General features: G+C 43.8%; 1 protein-coding gene across 12 annotated transcripts in view; it reads left to right on the top strand.

Moving 5' to 3' along the window:
- The window catches only part of TMEM135 (transmembrane protein 135), a 378,153-nt gene that overhangs the window by 17,072 nt on the left and 341,627 nt on the right, over nucleotides 1-19,454 (top strand). For 7 of the 12 annotated variants that reach the window (XM_042855993.2, XM_065581687.1, XM_005287516.5 and 4 more), the window contains exon 2: nucleotides 14,359-14,486. The exons of 4 other annotated variants lie outside the window; for them this stretch is intronic. In XM_042855993.2, the coding sequence (XP_042711927.1) occupies nucleotides 14,359-14,486 (128 nt within the window). Of the gene's footprint in view, nucleotides 1-1,399; nucleotides 1,415-14,358; nucleotides 14,487-19,454 lie in introns of those variants that run through there. One more of the 12 variants, XM_065581689.1, reaches the window with a different exon arrangement.

Genomic DNA, 19,454 nt, shown 5'->3' with positions numbered 1-19,454 from the left:
ATCTGTCAGTCTCATGATCTTCAACCTCCTTCCAGAGTAGTAACCCTTTCTTTACTTTGATAACCATTCCTAAAAATGTTCCCATTGCTGAAATATGTACAGCCACAACTTGGACCTCCATACATCCCTTTTCTAAACATTATGTAGTAACTCATGACTCAGCTTTTGATGCTATGCTAGGCTCTACTGTGCTATCTTCAATTTTGGACTCTACTCCGAAGCCCTCCCCTCCTTAGAGGGTACTGCTTGGTACTGAAGTGAAGCACTCATAGGGACACTAGTTGAAGAAGAAATTAGTCACCCTGTGCAGTAGCTGTGGTTCTTTGAGATGTGACCCCCCTATGGTTGCTCCACCACCAGTCCTTCATCCCTTCAGCTTTGGAGTTCTCTGCTATGGAGCTTTGCGGTAGAGAAGAAGTTGAGGGCAGTTTGTCTCTATAGTTCTATATAGCCACGGTGCAGAGCACAAGGCTGGATAGTGTGCATGTGTGGGCCGAACAGGCACTGCTACCTAAAATCTCTGATCAAAGGTGCATGGTGTGTATACTCACCTGAAGTGGAGCACCATAGGAAGGAACTGAAGTGGAGCATCCATAGGGGGACAGATATTGAAGAACCACTATTACTGCACAGAGTGAGTAACCGCTTCTTCTAGTCCCCTCATGTGAACACTAGACTATTCTGACTCAAAAATAAATTTTATATTTAAACAATGTGTGTGTATTTTTTACTCTTTGTCTCTCTCATTCTTAAAGCAGTATTATGTAATTTGGCAACTAGCTTACAGTCTCTGACTCTGGGTTCTGAAACTGCCACAAATACTACTTTTTAACTGTGCTCACTATGTGCAGAAGATCTTTGGTGGGTCACTGCTTTTCTGAAAAATGTTTAAAAAAATTGCCTTGAACTCAAGCTCTTAGCCGTTTATAAGTGCTTTAATTTCCATCTGAAGATAATTTTACACTAATATAAAATATTTTATTCTGATTTTTAGTCTTATCAGGTGATCATATTGTAATTTGCTAGTTTTCAAAAATTAACAAATAATTGATTATCATATTCCCTTATTTACAATCTAATTAAGCCTCGCCTACACTAGAATATTGTACTGTTTTAACTATATGGAGTATAGTTAAAGAGGTACAACCTTCCTGATGTGAACACAGTTATACTTTATACCAGTATAGCTATTCATGTAAAGGAAAGGGGACTAACTTTACTGGTAAGTCACCAGTATCTCAGTATAACAGTTATGCTGGGGGATTTCTGCGCCACTGCGTGCATGCAGAATTCATGTCCCCCACAGATTTCTTTGCTTTCCTGCAGAAAAATGCTTTCCTGAAGCAAAGGGAGGCTGCAAGAGCGGTCACATGCCCCTCCCCAGTAGCATGGGCCTGGAGCAGCTGGCGGAGAGGTAAATCACAGTGTGTGTGTGGGGGGAGAGGGGCTGGGTGTGCCCTGGCTGGTGACTCCTACCCTGCATCAGACTCAGCTGCTATCCCCTGCTGGGCTGGGGACAGGGGAGGATGGGATTTCTTCTTCCCCTGCAAGGAGCAGTTGTGGGCCAATCAGATCTATCCCCAGAAGCCTCCCTTGGCTGCAGAAAGTGTTGCATCCATTGGTGCCCCCCTCTGCTTCCTGACGCCATTGCTCCTCTGCTGTGTGAGGAGGGTTCCCTGTATGAGGAGCTGCTCCCCCATCTGCCCGACCCCCACCCCATACAGACAACCCCTGCTGAGCCCCCTGAACTCCCACCCTGCTGAGCCTTGCCCTCCCCCCGCACCCAGACCCCCCCTGCATCCAGACCTCCACCCCTCCACTTGGACCACCCCCTCTGAGCCCCCTGCACTCAAATCCCCATCCCCCTTCACCTGGACAACACCAACCAGCTCCCCACATCCAGACTCCCACCCCACTGAGCTCCTACCACTGGCACTCAGACCCCACTGGGCCCCACTCTCCCAGCACCCAGACTCCCTGCTGGGTCCCCCGCATCCAGCTCCTTTCCTGCTGAGCCCCAACCACCTTTGCCTAGCCTTTCCCCCCACCGCAGAGTCCTATTTCCCATGCATGCAAATCCCCCACTGAGCTGCCGCACCCAGATTGCCCCACCCAGAACTCTCTCACCCCACACCTGAATCCCCCGCACAGTAGGCCCCTCCACACTTGGATCCTGCCACGCTGAACGTGCCTGCCTCACACCTGGATTGGGGGCAAGGTCTGGGTGTGTGTGAGAGACTCCGTTCCTCTCGCTATCTTGGTGTTCCTGGCACGGAGGGGTGGGGCCCCAGGGTGTTTCTGGGGCAGGCCTGGCCCTTGTGCTATGGCAGGGATGGGTGCAGCCTCACTGCTGAGTCCATGTCCTGGGGAGAGAGGGGCTGCAGGGTGATCTCCCACCTCTGTGCAGCTAATGGCCTGTACTCCCCACTGCCATGCTGGAGCCTCCACATGTATTTATTGACAAATAAAATATGCAGAATTTTGCAGAATTTTAAAATATTGTGTGCAGATGTTTTTTTGATGTAGTAAAATCTTTCGCCTTTTACTAAAGATTTCCTTCCAGAGTAAACGATGCCCATATTAGGGCTTTTATCAGTATAACTATTTTGGTTAAAAAATATTGTATCCAACTGAAACAGTTATATTGGTAAAACTTTCAAATGTAGACCAGACCTTAGACAATACTGACAACGGAAGGGAGAAAAGTAGTATTACCTCCATTTTACATATAGGTAGCGCCCTATCAAATTCATGGTCCATTTTGGTCAATTTCAGGGACATGGGATTTGAAAACTAGTCAATTTCACGTTTTCAGGTGTTTACATCTGAAATTTCATTGTGTTGTAACCATGGGGGTCTTGACCCAAAAAGGGGGCTGTGGGAGGATAGTAAAACTGTTGTCGGGGTGGTCACGGGATTGCCACCTTTACTTCACCGCAGAGCTTCCTGCAGCCGGAGGAGGCTTCCAGAGGCGGAGATGGGTCCGATTTCCCCCGTACTGCTGGGAGTGCCAGCCAGTGGCGGATTAACGCATGGGCCCACAGGGACCTAGAAAAATGGGTGCCCCAAGCCCCCGCAGATGCCATGGGCACGGAACCCTTGAGCTTGGGTGTTCCGAGCCCCGGCAGGAGCTGGGGGGCGGGCGCCCTGAACCTCATCAGGAGCCGCGGGGCGGAAGCCCTGAGACCAGGCACCCCAAGCCCCAGCAGGAGCCACAGGACCAGAAGCCCCGAGCCCAGGTGCCTCGAGCCCTGGCAGGAGCCGTGGAGGCGAGAGTCCTAGCAGAAGCCGCAGGGTGGAATCACCGCCAGAAGCCATGGTGCGGAAGCCCCGAGCCCAGCTCTTAGCCAGCTGGAGAGGGACAGGACTTGCTCTTCCCCTGCACAGCTGTTCTCGGTGGGGAGATCAGATCCACCTCCATGTACCTTCCCCAGCTGCAGGAAGCTCCGGGGCTGCTTTAGTGCAGAAGCCCTGGGTGTACCACCTTCGCTTCTGCGCTGCCTCCAAAGGTGGGTCTGATCTCCACACCGAAAGTGACCCTGCAGGAGAAGAACAAGTCCTGTCCCTCCCCAGCCCGGCTGGGGCGCTCCCAGCATCATGAAGGAGATTGGATTTCATGGGGAAGGGCGTATTTCATGGTCCATGACACATTTTTCATGGCCGTGAAGTTGGTAGGGCCAACATATAGGGAATTGAGACTCAGAGATTGAAAGTTGCCGAGGTTATACGGGGAGTCTGTAACAGAGCCAGGATTTGAATCCAGGCTTCTGAGTCCCAGTCCAGTTCTTTTTAATTTTCTCTTTTGTGCCTTATTCCCTGACATTAGTGCTCCTTTTGTCTTTCTCTTCTGTTCTTGACTTCATGTCAATTCCTACTATACCCTGTGCTTGTGACAGCCCACTTCATCTGGTGCACTTAGCACCTTCCCTTTCAAATCCTTCTTTAGAGTTCACTGTTTCTATTTAATATTCCAGGGCTGATCTCTTTTTTGGCACTGTTTGCTCCTTAATTGCTTGTGTGATTTCTGTTGTAAGGTCCCCAGGGCAAGGATCTTGTACACCTATGTGTTGGTAAAGGCTTTGTATGTTGTATAGTCTATAGTAAATCCTGTCCACGTGTGATAACCTGTTTTGTCTATAATCCTGGAGATGATATTGCTTAAACATTTAATTTAGTGGCTAGTTGCCAAATTACAGGGTGGTTTGTTTTTGTTCACCTTTGAAACATGAAAATAATTATTCTGTTGCTGTTTTTAGGTTTAATCTGATAAAATGTGGAAAAAAAGTATTAATTGTACACTGATGGTAGCAAAATTTGTAGACGTTCAGTAGTCTGCATAGGGATCCTGCAGGCCCTAAAGGTCTTCCATACTTGCTGGTGGTGTTCCAGAAGGTTGTTGTGAAATTCTTAATGAAAATCAAGGCAAAAATTTTTAAACAACAATTTAAATACAGGAGTACTTGTGGCACCTTAGAGACTAACAAATTTATTAGAGCATAAGCTTTCGTGGGCTACAGCCCACTTCTTCAGATGCATATAGAATGGAACATATATTGAGGAGATATATATACACACATACAGAGGGCATGAACAGGTGGGAGTTGTCTTACCAACTCTGAGAGGCCAATTAAGTAAGAGAAAAAAAACTTTTGAAGTGATAATCAAGATAGCCCAGTACAGACAGTTTGATAAGAAGTGTGAGAATACTTACAAGGGGAGATAGATTCAATGTTTGTAATGGCTCAGCCATTCCCAGTCCTTATTCAATCCTAAGTTGATTGTATCTAGTATGCATATCAATTCCAGCTCAGCAGTCTCTCGTTGGAGTCTGTTTTTGAGGTTTTTCTGTTGTAAAATAGCCACCCGAAGGTCTGTCATTGAATGACCAGACAGGTTAAAGTATTCTCCCACTGGTTTTTGAGTATTATGATTCCTGATGTCAGATTTGTGTCCATTAATTCTTTTGCATAGAGGCTGTCCGGTTTGGCCAATGTACGTGGCAGAGGGGCATTGCTGGCACATGATGGCATATATCACATCAGTAGATGTGCAGGTGAACGAGCCCCTGATGGTATGGCTGATGTGATTAGGTCCTATGATGATGTCACTTGAATAGATATGTGGACAGAGTTGGCATCGGGTTTTGTTAAAAGGATGGGTTCCTGGGTCAGTGTTTTTGTTCAGTGATGTGTGGTTGCTGGTGAGTATTTGCTTTCGGTTGGGGGGTTGTCTGTAAGCGAGGACAGGTCTGTCTCCCAAGATCTGTGAGAGTGAGGGATCATCTTTCAGGATAGGTTGTAGATCTTTGATGATGCGCTGGAGAGGTTTTAGTTGGGGGCTGAAGGTGACAGCTAGTGGTGTTCTGTTATTTTCTTTGTTGGGCCTGTCTTGTAGGAGATGACTTCTGGGTACTCGTCTGGCTCTGTCAATCTGTTTTTTCACTTCAGCAGGTGGGTATTGTAGTTTTAAGAATGCTTGATAGAGATCTTGTAGGTGCAACCCCCCAACCTAAAGCAAATACTCACCAGCAACCACACATCACTGAACAAAAACACTGACCCAGGAACCCATCCTTTTAACAAAACCCGATGCCAACTCTGTCCACATATCTATTCAAGTGACATCATCATAGGACCTAATCACACCAGCCATACCATCAGGGGCTCGTTCACCTGCACATCTACTGATGTGATATATGCCATCATGTGCCAGCAATGCCCCTCTGCCACGTACATTGGCCAAACCGGACAGTCTCTACGCAAAAGAATTAATGGACACAAATCTAACATCAGGAATCATAACACTCAAAAACCAGTGGGAGAACACTTTAACCTGTCTGGTCATTCAATGACAGACCTTCGGGTGGCTATTTTACAACAGAAAAACTTCAAAAACAGACTCCAACGAGAGACTGCTGAGCTGGAATTGATATGCAAACTAGATACAATCAATTTAGGATTGAATAAGGACTGGGAATGGCTGAGCCATTACAAACATTGAATCTATCTCCCCTTGTAAGTATTCTCACACTTCTTATCAAACTGTCTGTACTGGGCTATCTTGATTATCACTTCAAAAGTTTTTTGTTTTGTTTTGTTTTTTTTCCCCTCTTACTTAATTGGCCTCTCAGAGTTGGTAAGACAACTCCCACCTTTTCATGCTCTCTGTATGTGTGTATATATATCTCCTCAATATATAGGTTCCATTCTATATGCATCTGAAGAAGTGGGCTGTAGCCCACGAAAGCTTATGCGCTAATAAATTTGTTAGTCTCTAAGGTGCCACAAGTACTCCTGTTCTTTTTGCGATACAGATTAACACGGCTGCTACTCTGAAATTTAAATACAGTTTTTACTGCTAATAAATATTAACCTTTGAACCCTAATTACACTATAAGAGGCATGCCTACTCTAATTTAAGCCCCATTTCAACCTGAATGTCATATCTTGAAAAATTAACTTGCAGATGCATGCCCACTGGCACATTTTGTGCTGTGCATGGGAGATGAGGGTTTAGCTCTAGCTGTATATTCTTATGCAGCCTGGTTTAATGTCAATTAAGGCATTACTAGAGACTATTTACATTTACTTGCTTTTGTTGAAGTACAATTCTAAAATGTATGATTCATTCAAAAATTTTCAACATGATACATTTATCTGCTCCTTCCCTTCATAGTGCAACCAGAGGAACCCTCATGAGGCTGAGTTTTATCCTCCTTTATTTGTGTGTTCAACACCCATTGACTTCCAGTAACGTTCAGTCAGTTGGGAACTTTTACTTTGAGGACAGAGTGAAAAAGCCTTTGACAGTTTAGCCCACGGGTTCTCAGACTTTTGTACTGGTGACCCCTTTCACACAGCAAGCTTCAGAGTGCGACCTCCCTTATACATTAAGAACACTCTTTTTTGTATATTTAACACCATTATAAATGCTGGAGGCAAAGTGGGGTTTGGGGTGGAGGCTGACAGCTCGTGACCCCCCATGTAATAACCTCGCAACCCCCTGAGGGGTCCCGACCCCCAGTTTGAGGACCCCTGGTATAACCAAATGCTTGTCCCTGTCTGCATTGGGATCAGAACCATGGTATCTACAAGTATATGTTAAACACATTTGTTCTAGCAGAATTTCCCTGATTAGTATTTGTTCAAACTGTTGTCTCTACCCATGACATTAATGTAATAATGAAAACATTCCATGTCCTTAGTAATCAGATATTGTCCTAGTGTCTGGGCAGGAAAAACTGTCATTATTATTATTATTATTATTATAATAAATACATTTGTAGTCATGGTTGCTGATTGTACTGTGGCCAGGAAAATAGATCTGTGTGCACGTGCATGCACATGCTTTTATCACTGTGTTGAATGTTAACAGTGATTTATATAAGAATTTTATAAACATTGTCAGCCGTTGCAAGAAATAAACATGTTTTTTCGATACCCAGTGAGCGGTGTTGTAACTGTTAGATTATTCAAAAGACACTTTTTTTTTTCTTTCACAGTTCAGTGGTTATAAGCTCTTTGTTAGCATGATAACTTACTCATAATTGTTATAATTTTTTCTTTTTGTGGGTTATTAAATTGTCTAATGGGATTACTTTTATTCATATTACATATCTGCAGTCAACTTTCTAAATGGACCGCATCAACTTGAAAATCATAATTCAGTCTGAAAATGTTACCTATAAGTGTTACAAGAGACACTTTTGACTAGAGGAAAAAATTTCCTCGGCTTTTCACTTTCTTTTGTTGTTTTTAATAGCACTCAGTTTTACTGTTCCTTGTATAGTTCAGTTAATTTATTCTCGTTTGTGTGGGTCTTTCATGCATTAACAAAGGGTGACACTTTAAAAAAAAAAAAAAAAAAAGGAAAATGTCAATATTCTTGTAATAATTGGCAAGAGGATTTGGAGTAGCTGTAATACCTGAAGCTTCTAAATCATACTTTGAAATTGACTAGCTTTCAATTTGACAGTCTTTTAATGTAGCCTTTAGCCAATAATGGAAAAGATCTTCATTCGCTAATTTAAAAGGAAGCAGCATGTACTCTTACAAAATTCATCAGCATGAAGATTTGTTGACTGTATAGGAGGGGAGGGGTGGGAGAAACATTGTTACGTTAATTTATAACCCAGAAGATGTGATTTTTAATGAGGAAATCATCTGTGACTATTTCACAGATGAATGAGTCAAGAAATCTCACTGAGCTCAAGGACACTCTATTCAAGTGTCCTCCCAGGAGCACAGTTTAGACCCTGAGATGGACATTGCATCCACTGAAAGTCAGTGAGGCTCTCTAAGGAATTACTGTGTCACTTGATTCTTGCAAAGTGTTTCATAAGTCTCTTGTTCTTCTCTGGCCAAATCCATAATACCATGTGGTGTTCTTCCCATGATTTGAGACAAGTAGGAATATAGATCATAGATTTCTGAAAAGGCCTCTAACATTATCATCAAGCCGTCATGACCTCTGAATTACTTATTTTTGGGCAAATAGTTTGCACATGCTGAGGATATATGAATTGTTGATACAGATTCCTGCACACCATGAGGCCTTCAGTGAAGTCAGTGTTAAGTCTTGCCTGAGTGGTACTGACATACTTACATGCATCAGTAACATAAAAACATTCAGGTCAATCTGGCCTGCTTCACAAAACTTTTTTAGTTTTTGCAAAGTTTTGTGAAGAAATTTGAAAGGAGAGGGATGAAGGAACATTCCCAGTTGAAGGATCAAATAAAGGACAGGAAATGTCTGAGGTTCTTTACTTCTTCATCTATTATGCTTCAGTTGACCATGGGTTGAATTTTTCTGAAACTGGACAAGTGTCAGATGCATCAGAAATTAGCTGGGATTGCATAAAGCAGTAATACAAAACTACTCAAGACCCAGGCAGACTGCTAAGAGCTACAAAAGGATCTCTCAAAACTGGGTGACTGAGCAACAAAATGGCAGATGAAATTCAGTGTTGATAAATGCCAAGTAATGCACATCGGAAAGCATAATCCCAACTATACATATAAAATGAAGGGGTCTAAATTACCTGTTACCACTCAAGAAAGAGATCTTGGAGTCATTGTGGATAGTTCTCGGAAAACATCCACTCAATGTGCAGCGGCAGTCAAAAAAGCGAACAGAATGTTGGGAATCGTTAAGAAAGGGATAGATAATAAGACAGAAAATATCATATTACCTCTATATAAATCCATGGTATGCCCACATCTTGAATACTGTGTGCAGATGTGGTCGCCTCATCTCAAAAAAGATATATTGGACTTGGAAAAGGTTCAGAAAAAGGCAACAAAAATGACCAGGGGTATGGAATAGCTGCCATATGAGGAGAGATTAATAAGACTGGGACTTTTCAGCTTGGAAAAGAGATGCCTATGATAGAGGTTAATAAAATCATGACTGGTGTGAAGAAAGGAAATAAGGAAGTGTTGTTTACTCCTCACAACACAAGAAATAGGGGTTACCAAATGAAATTATTAGGCAGCAGGTTTAAAAAAACAAAAGGACATATTTTTTTTCACACAACGCAGTCATCCTGTGAAACTCCTTGCCAGAGGATGTTGTGAAGGCCAAGACTATAACAGGGTACAAAAAAGAACTAGATAAATTCATGGAGGATAGGTCCAGCAATGGTTATTAGCCAGGATGGGCAGGGATGGTGTCCCTAACCTCTGTTTGCCAGAATCTGGGAATGGGCGACAGGGGATGGATCATTTGATGATTACCTGTTCTGTTCATTCCCTCTGGGGCACCTGGCATTGGCCACTGTGACAGGATACTGGGCTAGATGGACCTTTGGTCTTACCCAGTATGGCCGTCCTTATATTCTTAATGCTTGTGATACGCATAGCTAAGTAATTAAGGCTAATTTTACCTTTAAAAATCAGCTGTTTCCAGTGCATGCAAATGCAGTTTTCTTCCCCCAGTGTTTAACACTGTTGTCCTGTTGGTATAGATAGAGCAACCCATGTTCAGCAACTGTTGTAAGAAAGCGTGGTTAGCCAGTGTTTAGAACTGTGGTAGGACCATACTTTCTTAAACGGATGCTGAACTCGGTTGACCCTGTCTGTGATTGGGAGATGCATTTTCATCCTTGTTCGTAGGAAGAGCCATGTTTGACACCTGAAGTTAAAATGTCTGTTTCCTTTTTTTTATATTTATAATTTTTTTATAGAATTTTCCAAAACCAACAGCTATACCAAAATATCAGATTCATTGTAATACACAAAGTAAATAAACAAGGTTAGGTTAAAGGGAGAGAAGAGGAAGTGACATATATATCTTTAGCATCTACGTTAATCATAGACCTCTAGAAAGTCAGCCCAGATTGCTTTGAATTTTTCAGGCATTCCTGTTGTGTGGAATGCCAGTTGTTAGCTGTGAGGTCAGCTGTGTCACTGAGCCGGGCATCAATGTTTGGTGGGGATTGATTTTTCCATTTTTGTAGGGTTAACTTTTTAGCGCCCAAAGCTGCTCACTGGAACCATGCTGCCTTGTGAAGAGGTTAAAATGTCTGTTTCTTAATGTTGACAGGGCTTAACATGTTTGTGTCCCCTGGCTGGTAAAACCCATTGCTTATGATCATAACTTATGATTTGTAAGAAACCTTCAGGAGACACAGTAATCTGTGTGCGTTTGCACTTGAGGAAAGAAGTGAACTTTGCATTGCTGTAGTAAGTGTCTAATTTTTCGATTGAATTGATGGTTCATTTTTTGGATAGCTACTAATTATAGTGCTGCTGTGGCTAATGAGCAGCCACTTCTATTCAAAGCCCATTCAGCACAAATGATTTTTAATAAATGTTTAATACATTTCATTATGGCTTTTTGATGAGTTACATGGCCATAGATTAAAAAGAAATCTGAGTTTTATTTCTTGTTTCACCTTTTTTTAAGAGTAATTTTCTCTTGGATAACTAAAATATCAATTTATTCATTTGAAATCTTTGTACTTATGTTAACTCCTAGTGCTCTGTAAGACATATGACTTGCTAAGATTTGAGAAACAACTGGTTGCAAAATAGATTATAGCAGGGCTGGCTTTACCATGAAGCGAACTGAGGCGGGCGCCTCAGGTGCCAGACTGTGGGGGGAGGGAGGGCGCAACTAGGACCCAGAGTGTAGAAAATTGTGTCTGCTGCTGGGGCATATGTTTTCTTTCTGCTCTATATGCACAGAGATGGTGGAGTGCAGTTGTCAAGGTTCCCTCCCCATTCTGAACTTTAGGGTACAGATGTGGGGACCTGCATGAAAGATCCCCTAAGCTTATTTACCAGCTTAGGTTAACAGTAAACTGCCACCAACAAGCGTGTTCCAAATCTTAGGGGAGAGCCACTTGGAACTCTGCCTTTCTCCAAAGATTTCCCAAGTCCCTAGACCCCCCCTTTCCTGGGCAGATTTGAGACTAATTCCTCCCACTCCTTTTCCTGGGTAGGCTTGAGAGTATACCCTCACCAGTTAGTCCTGGTGAACACAGATCCCAAACCCTGGGATCTTAAAATAATGAAAAATCAATCAGGTTCTTAAAAGAAGAATTTTAATGAAAGAAAAAGGTGAAAGGAATACCTCTGTGAGATTAGAATGCAAGATAATCTCACAGACAAACAGATTCAAAACACAGAGGGTTTCCCTCTGGGCAAAACTTTAAAGTTACACAAAGAACCCAATTTTATCCTCCCTCTATTTTGCAAAAGAAATCACAAATAGAAAATAAAAGTAACATAATACATTCCTTTTCTAAATACTCACTACCCTATAGGAGTGGGATGGCTCCTTCTTTCTCTGTGTCCGGCAAAAGCGCACACCCAGCACAGACAAGACTCCCTATCAAAGTGTATTGATTGAGCTAGTCTATCTTGCAAATAGACCTCTACCCCGATACAACGCGACCCGATATAACATGAATTCGGGTATAACGTGGTAAAGCAGTGCTCCGGGGAGGGGGGAGGGACTGCGCACTCCAGCGGATCAAAGCAAGTTCGCTATAACGTGGTTTCACCTATAACGAGGTAGGGTTTTTTTGGCTCCCGAGGACAGCGTTATATCAGGGTAGAGATGTAGTTCTATTTTGAAGGGTGAGTAAAATATTCTTAGTGTTGAATTACTCTTGTTCCCCATAATAGAGGGTGAATGAATAGATTTTAGGTCCTGGAGTAGTACTGCTAGACTAGAGATATTTTTAAAAAGATTAAGTCTGTGAGCATTTTTGAAAGAAAAGTGGCAGCAATATTTTTCTACAAAGTGTTGGTGTTCTGATATAATGGACTGTAGTGCCATGTTTAATTTTTCAGGTTTGAGGGTCAAAAATATAATACTGTGCAATCTATAATTAAGATTGCAAAATAGTTTCCATTAATAACCTCTTGTTTTCACTTGATGTTTCGAACTTTTTTAAAACTTCAAACTTAGTATGCTAGTAGTTCTTAAGGAGCAATGCATGGTTAGCAAAGTTTTTTTAATGAATAATCAAAGTTAATAGTTTAAATGTTTTCTTATTAAATAAGAATTTTGAAAATATTATACCGTACATAAAGCTGCTGGACACTTAGACCTTCTCCCCCTATATTTCAGGTGTGTGAGAAGAGACCTAACACACTAGATGTGGAAATTGTGTTATCACCCCCTAATGCATGACTGGAATTCACTCAGAGACTATGTTGATGAGGGCTGTATAAGAAGCTACATAGAACAGAATTTTCAGAAGCTGGATATAAAGAATACTTTCTCATACTAAGACAGTATTTCATAGCAGAGCCCTATAGAAGAGAATTATTTAGGTGGAGTCTACAAATATGCAGAGATAGTTTCCAGCCTCTTCAAGTTAGATCTGCTTGATCAGAAAACAATGTTAATTATTCACTTTGGAAAGAAACCATTCAACACCCAATTTAAATATCCATTTATTTGCAATGCCGAAATTAAAGTACATTAATATATTTATATATATAAAAAATCAAATAAGAAATGACACCTTCTTTGGCAACAGATCTGTTTCCTGTGGGGGAAGAATAAGAATATCCAGATTGGATATGTTTACAGTTACATATTAAGGATTTATTTAATCACTGTTGGCAAAATCTACTTGTTGCCAAAATTAAGGATTAGTATCTATGCACAGAGAAAAAGATAGCATTTATTACTTAATCTGACAGAGTTCCAAGATATCTAGGAGGTTTTCCTGGAAACTGATGAAGAAAACACAGACCTCAGGAGAAAGAGGGAGAAGCCTGGGATTCTGCTGCCCTCACAATTTAAATTTTCCTGCTCTGTGGAGCTTTGTGCACTGCAAAGGATTTAAGATTTAAATGATAACAAGGTCAGCAAATGTCAACCACCCCTTTCTCTACCCGCAATTATGTTAACGAACTATCTGATCGCTAAGAAGCTCAGCTCTAACAGGCTCTGCAGCTCTTCTCAATGCTGCCCACAATACACTGGACACTCTTCTCCCTCCAGCAAGCAAGACTCCGTATCTATGTTGACTCTTCAGCTGTCCTATCTAATACATGTATTGCCCTCATCACCTTAATATCTAAGCAGCTCAGAATTATTAATGGATTTTATCCTCCCAACACTCCTGTGAGATAGGGAAGTTCTCTCTCCATATTACAGATGGGGAACAGAGGCACAGGGTAGTTCAAGCAAATCGCCAAGGGTGACATGGCAGGTCTGAGTTGGGAATTGAATACAAGTCTGCTGAGTACGAGCCCACTGCCCTATCAACTAGGCCACCACTCAGCCTCTTGTGCACCCCATCTCCATTCTACCCACAGCTACAAGCTCCTAATTCTTGATCGTCCTGAGTCCAACACAGTGTACAGAAGAAAAGAAGTACTGATCTTTCAGCATTTCCTCCACTGCTCCTGCTGTGTGTAGGAGAGAGAGGCAATAATTTCTTCCTGAATATTACAGCTGAACACTGGAAATCTTATGTGTGCAAGCAATGGGAAGCACCTGTACATGCATGTTTATCAGAAAGGTGGAGCACCTGTACACCTCAGGATGTTAGATGTGAAAAGATCAGGGTAAGGTCAGACATGGGGGCTGTATGAGTGGTCTAAAGGATAGAAAGGAGAAAAGACGATTACTAACCTTTTTGTAACTGTTGTTCTTTGAGATGTGTGGCTCATGTCCATTCTATTGTAGGTGTGTGTGCTCGCCACATGCACCGGTGCTGGAAGTTTTTCCTCAGTGGTATCCGTAGGGGACTGGCTCTAGCGCTGTCCGGAGTGGTGCACGTATGCATGGTATAAGGAGTGCCACTGGCTCCCCCCTCCCTCAGTCCTCTCTTTCTTTACAATGTAAAAAAGTTAGTTAAATTAAAGTGTGCATCTTTTTTTCCCCCTCCAGATTGCAGCAGTTCTCAGGAAACGAAAGCTTGACTATTATCTGCACAAACTGCTACCTGAGATTTTGCAGTCAACTTCCTTTCTGACTGCGAATGGGAGCTTGTATATTGCTTTTTTTTGCATTTTAAGGTTGGTATACACTATGCTAAATATTTGAGAATGACTTGCTATATAGTATCTTCAGTTTTTCCTTTTTATTTGTAGAATTATTCCTATATGCTTCCTATTGTGACTTCTTTGAAAAGCAGCCACACCTTTATTGGAATAAGAAAATGACCAAATGAAGGGTTCTCCCATCTTGTTTTCTGTCTTTACTAATTCAGTGCATGTTTTTGTCAGTATACCACTTTGTGAATTAATTTTTTCCATCCTTTTGTACTTCATCAATATCTATACTTGTACTAAGTGTAATACCTGGCACAGTATGCCTGATTTAAATTGTGGTCCTTTGGAGGAAATGGTATAGCTGGTTGATATTGACCTTTAATTTCTAGCTTCCTGAAGCAGACGTAAATATCATTATAATAAATGAATTTTTTTTTGGTAACTTTCTCTTTATTACCATAACTCTGGTCATAAAGGAAGGGGAGCTCCAATACAGCTGCTAATGCTTTCTCTTTGGCTAGCTGGGTGAATGTGATTGTTCTGTCTTTCAGCCATTGTTCTTCTTTCTTGAACTATGACAATGGGCTTTTCTGCTCAAGGAAATTGACTGGAATAGGTATGCTTTAATAGCTCCCTATGTGGAGACTCTGGCCTGGTCTAAACTGGGGCGGGGGTCGATCTAAATTATGCAACTTCAGCTATATGAATAACGTAGCTGAAGTCGACATACTTAGATCTATTCACTGCGGTGTCTTCACTGCGGTTAGTCAACTGCTGACGCTCTGCCGTCAACTCCGCATGCACCTCTTGCTCTGGTGGAGTACTGGAGTCAACGGGAGAGTGCTCGGCGGTCGATTTATCACATCTAGACTAGACTGGATCGATCGCTGCCCACCAATCCGGCGGGTAGTATAGTCAAGCCCTCTGTTCTGAAATAAGTGTCTTTATTCCGGAATAGCTACTCTGCTCATGAAATGGAGTAATTCTGGAATAAAATCACTTTTTATTCTGAAAGTGTCCACATGGGGGAGATACTCCAAAATACCTATATTATACCAAAGTTATGCTGGTCAGTTTCCTCCATATAGACAAACCCTAACTCATCTGTGTAGCACTAAACTAGCATGAACCTGACTTTCAAACTTTTTGCCACTTCATGACGAGGGATGTTGTCAGCCTTTTTAGGGACACAAGTAAAACTCTCTTTAAGGTATGTCTTTGTTCTGAAAAGTGACTCTAGGTGACACTTCGTTACTCAGTAGATCTAGTCAATGTGTATTGCAAGTAATTGTGGAGATAATTAAGGCTGAGATTTGCTTTCCATTATAAAGCTGATATTGGCCCACCTCTAACATCCTCAAAAAGTAATTTCCACTTCATACTAACTTCTCTCTGTCTCTCTTGCCCTCTGAGCTTAACTGTTGCTCTTGGGACTAACCGACCTTCTTACCTGTAAACTTGGGAGCCTTTAACTTCTTATGGCTCCTTCTCATCATGGATACATTGGTCCTCAGCATTGGCTGGAACTACCAGATCAGTTTTTTCAGAAACCCTCCAGATTATTGTGTGCTCACATCCCCAGAGAAGGCTCTTGGGTACATTATCAGATAGAGAATCTGCAGAAAATCCAGTCTCCTGGCAAAGACAACTGGTTAGCTTCAGCTGCCAGATGAAAGAAGGAAGTGTGTAACAGTAGTGTAACATCTTCCTGACAGTCCAAAAGAGAAGAGGGCTTCAGTTAATCTGGGATTTCTAGAAGCTGAAATTGGTATTTGGTCAGGAAAAAATTCAAATTGGTCATTCTTGGAACCATCACATCCAGAGAACATAGCTGGTTGCCTTCCTGGACCTTGCTAACATTTGCATGCACATAGGGGTACTTCTCTAGCACTGGAAGTATCTGAGTTTTTGTAGAAGAACAGCATTACTAAATCTGAATTTTGCTTTTTGGGCCAGCGTGTCTGCCTCTTATTTCACAAAATGCTTGGCAGTTGTCACAGCCAACCTGATGCACTCTGTAGGAGGCAGAGGCAAGTTGTGAAGACTTCTCACGGCCATTTCAGACATATATTAAAAAACCCACTGTAGTCTTTGCTCAATACATTTACAAAGCACAATTGTTTAGATTCTGCTTTTAGGGAGCTTCAGCCTCTCAGTTCTTCAGAAACTGTTTCCAAAGTCGGGGATCTCTGTCAGAAGTTTATCTTTCAGAGAGATCCCTTATTTGAGGTGGCCACATTTTTAAAGACTCTGAATTTGGACATACTGCAGGCTTTTCTGATTTAATCCTGATATTATTGAGGTATTCACACCTCCCTTATAGTTTTCTTGCTCATCTTCAGGTAAGGCACAGATACATTTTCCTACATTATGCTGTCTGTTGCAGTTAGTGTTAACCCATTCTTTTGAAGCATCTCTTGAGCTACTTAGTCTCTAGGAGTACTTGTGGCACCTTAGAGAGTAACAAATTTATTTGAGCATAAGCTTTCATGGGCTACAGCCCACTTCATCGGATGCATAGAATGGAACATATAGTAAGGAGATATATATACAGAAAACATGAAAAGGTGGGAGTTGCTCTACCAACTAGGAGTGTGATTCCTGCACAGATGGCATTTTTAGAGAGAGGAAAATTCTTCTTCGAGTGCTTGTTCATGGCAATTCCAATCAGGTGTGTGCGCAAGTGCACGGTAGCCGGAAGATTTTTCCCCTAGCAGTATCTGTCGGGTCAACCTGGGTGCCCCCTAGAGTTGCACCTTCAAGGTGCTCAATATAGGGCTCTGCCAACCTGCCACACCCTCAGTTCCTTCTTACCGCCAGTGACGGTTAGCTGGAACCGTCTTGCTCTTGTCTTGGCAAGCACATTTGGCAATGTATATAGTTATTTCGTTAGTAGTTATTGTTAGTTTAGTGTTAGTTCAAATTAGTTAGGGTTAGTTTCTTAAGTTTCCTTTGGAGGGGGGGGGGGTGCGGGTTTCCACTCCTATGCTCTCCCGGCACCGGGGCATGCCACGTTCTCTGGGTTTCAAAACCTGCAAGGTCTGCCGCAAGTGTATGTCCAGAAGCGATCCGCACACTTCGTGTCTGAAGTGTCTAGGGGAGAGCCACCAAAAGGATCGCTGTTAGATCTTTAGGGAGTTTTGCTCCAGGACATTGAAGGACAGGGATCAGTGTCTTAAGATCCTACTGATGGAGGCTGCGCTCTGTCCCCAGTCCGACCCTGGATCGGCGGATCCTGTGCCGAGCACCACCTCCTCGGTGTGGAGTGCTCTGGCGCTGTTGGCATGGGAATTGGTGCCGAGGAAAGACTCCTCTAAAGACTCCTGGCACTGCTATTGCTCCACTTGTGGCTCACATGCCGCAGGCAGGCACCGGTCGCAATCTCTGGTGCTAGAGAAGAAGAAGAGGCCGGAGAAGGGCCATTCTCCCCCAGCTAAGCCCAAGGAGCCGGCTGTTGTGAGACCCGAGTTGGGCCACACCACCTTGGCCCCACTGCCTGTAAGGGTCACGTTGACTCCTGCCCTGGTGGGTGGGTGGTCGAGTCCGCACCCGCCTCGCTCTCCGGACCTGAGTTCAGAGCTGCACCTCTCATCTACCCCGGAGGCTTTCGAGGTGGCCCAGGACCTGTTATACCTTACCGCGCCATTTCCCCCGCCTACATGGGATAAGTCGCTGGCACCGGTCGGTCCCCCGGCACCGTCAAGGGGGAAACCTGCCATGATACTGGAGAAGCGCCACTCCCCAGCACGGACGCAGGTCCAGGAGCCACGTTGGTCCCCCAACCCTCGGTGCGGACTGTCAGCACCATGAAGCACCGCTCCTTTGTGGTCCTCCTTCTCTGAGACCTTGAAGTTGGAGGCGGACTCCTACCGGTCTCACAGGAGCAGGAGTAGACGGTCGAGGTCAAGATGAGACCATCAGCCTTACCCGGCACCGTGGCCTGCGCAATGGCAGTGGCCCTTCTGGATGTGCAGTGGCCCTTCTGGATGCCCTGGGCCTTTCATCGGAGCCAAGGGCGGAGCCAGTGGTCACATTTGAGAGCGACGTCGCTAGCCTTGGCTACCTTCATTCCCCCTCTGGCACTGTTGGCATCGGCAGGTTTGGGCATAGCTTCGTTGCTCTCTGACGCCAGTATTCCAACTCCTGCAGCACTGGCTTTGTCACTGTCGGCACCAGCGCCATCTACACCGGCTCCAGCGGTTTTGGCACTGACAGCCAAGTGAAATGAGAGACGCTACTTTGTGCCATCGAAAGGGTACGAGCATTTGTATATGCATCCCCCTCCAGATTCCTGGTGGTGGATGCTGCTAACCATCGTGAGCGCCAGGGTACCAGGGTCCCTCCCCTAAGAACCAGGAGGAAAAAGATTAGACCTATTCGGGAGAAAGGTGTACTTGACCGGCGGTTTGCAGCTCTGCATCGCAAACCAGCAGGCCATTGTGAGCAGATACCGCTATATCACCTGTAGTGCAATGTAGAGCTGCTGCCGCAGGACTCCCACTCTAAATTCTTAGCCCTGGTGGAGGAGGGCAGACTGATTGTCTGAGCCTCCCTGCAGGCCGCTCTGGACGGGGCGGATGTGGCCAGATGAGCTATGGCTACGGGAGTGGCCATGAGGAGGAGCTCCTGGCTGCAGGTCTCCAGTCTACCTTACGAGGTCCAGCGGCCCATCCAGGACCTCTCCTTTGAGGGTTCAGCTCTCTTTTTCGGAAAAGACCGACGAGAGACTTCGCAGTCTGAAATACTCTAGAGCCACCCTCAAATCGTTGGGCCTCCACATCCCCACCATGCAGCAGAAAAATGTTAGGTCGCAGCCTCCTCCGTGGTTCTATCAGCCGCAGAATTGACAGGATGGTTCACGGAGGAGAAACAGGAGCGACAGAAAGAGGCCGCACCAGTCCTCAGGCCAGGTCTCTGGCCAGCCCAAGCCGTCATCGGGCCAGAAGCAGGCCTTTTGAAGGTGCGCATGAGGATGGCGCACCAGTACAAGGA

The sequence above is a fragment of the Chrysemys picta genome, chromosome 1 (genome assembly GCF_011386835.1).
Source record: "Chrysemys picta bellii isolate R12L10 chromosome 1, ASM1138683v2, whole genome shotgun sequence".
Lineage (NCBI taxonomy): Eukaryota > Metazoa > Chordata > Testudines > Emydidae > Chrysemys > Chrysemys picta.
This window is presented reverse-complemented; position numbering and strand designations above follow the sequence as displayed.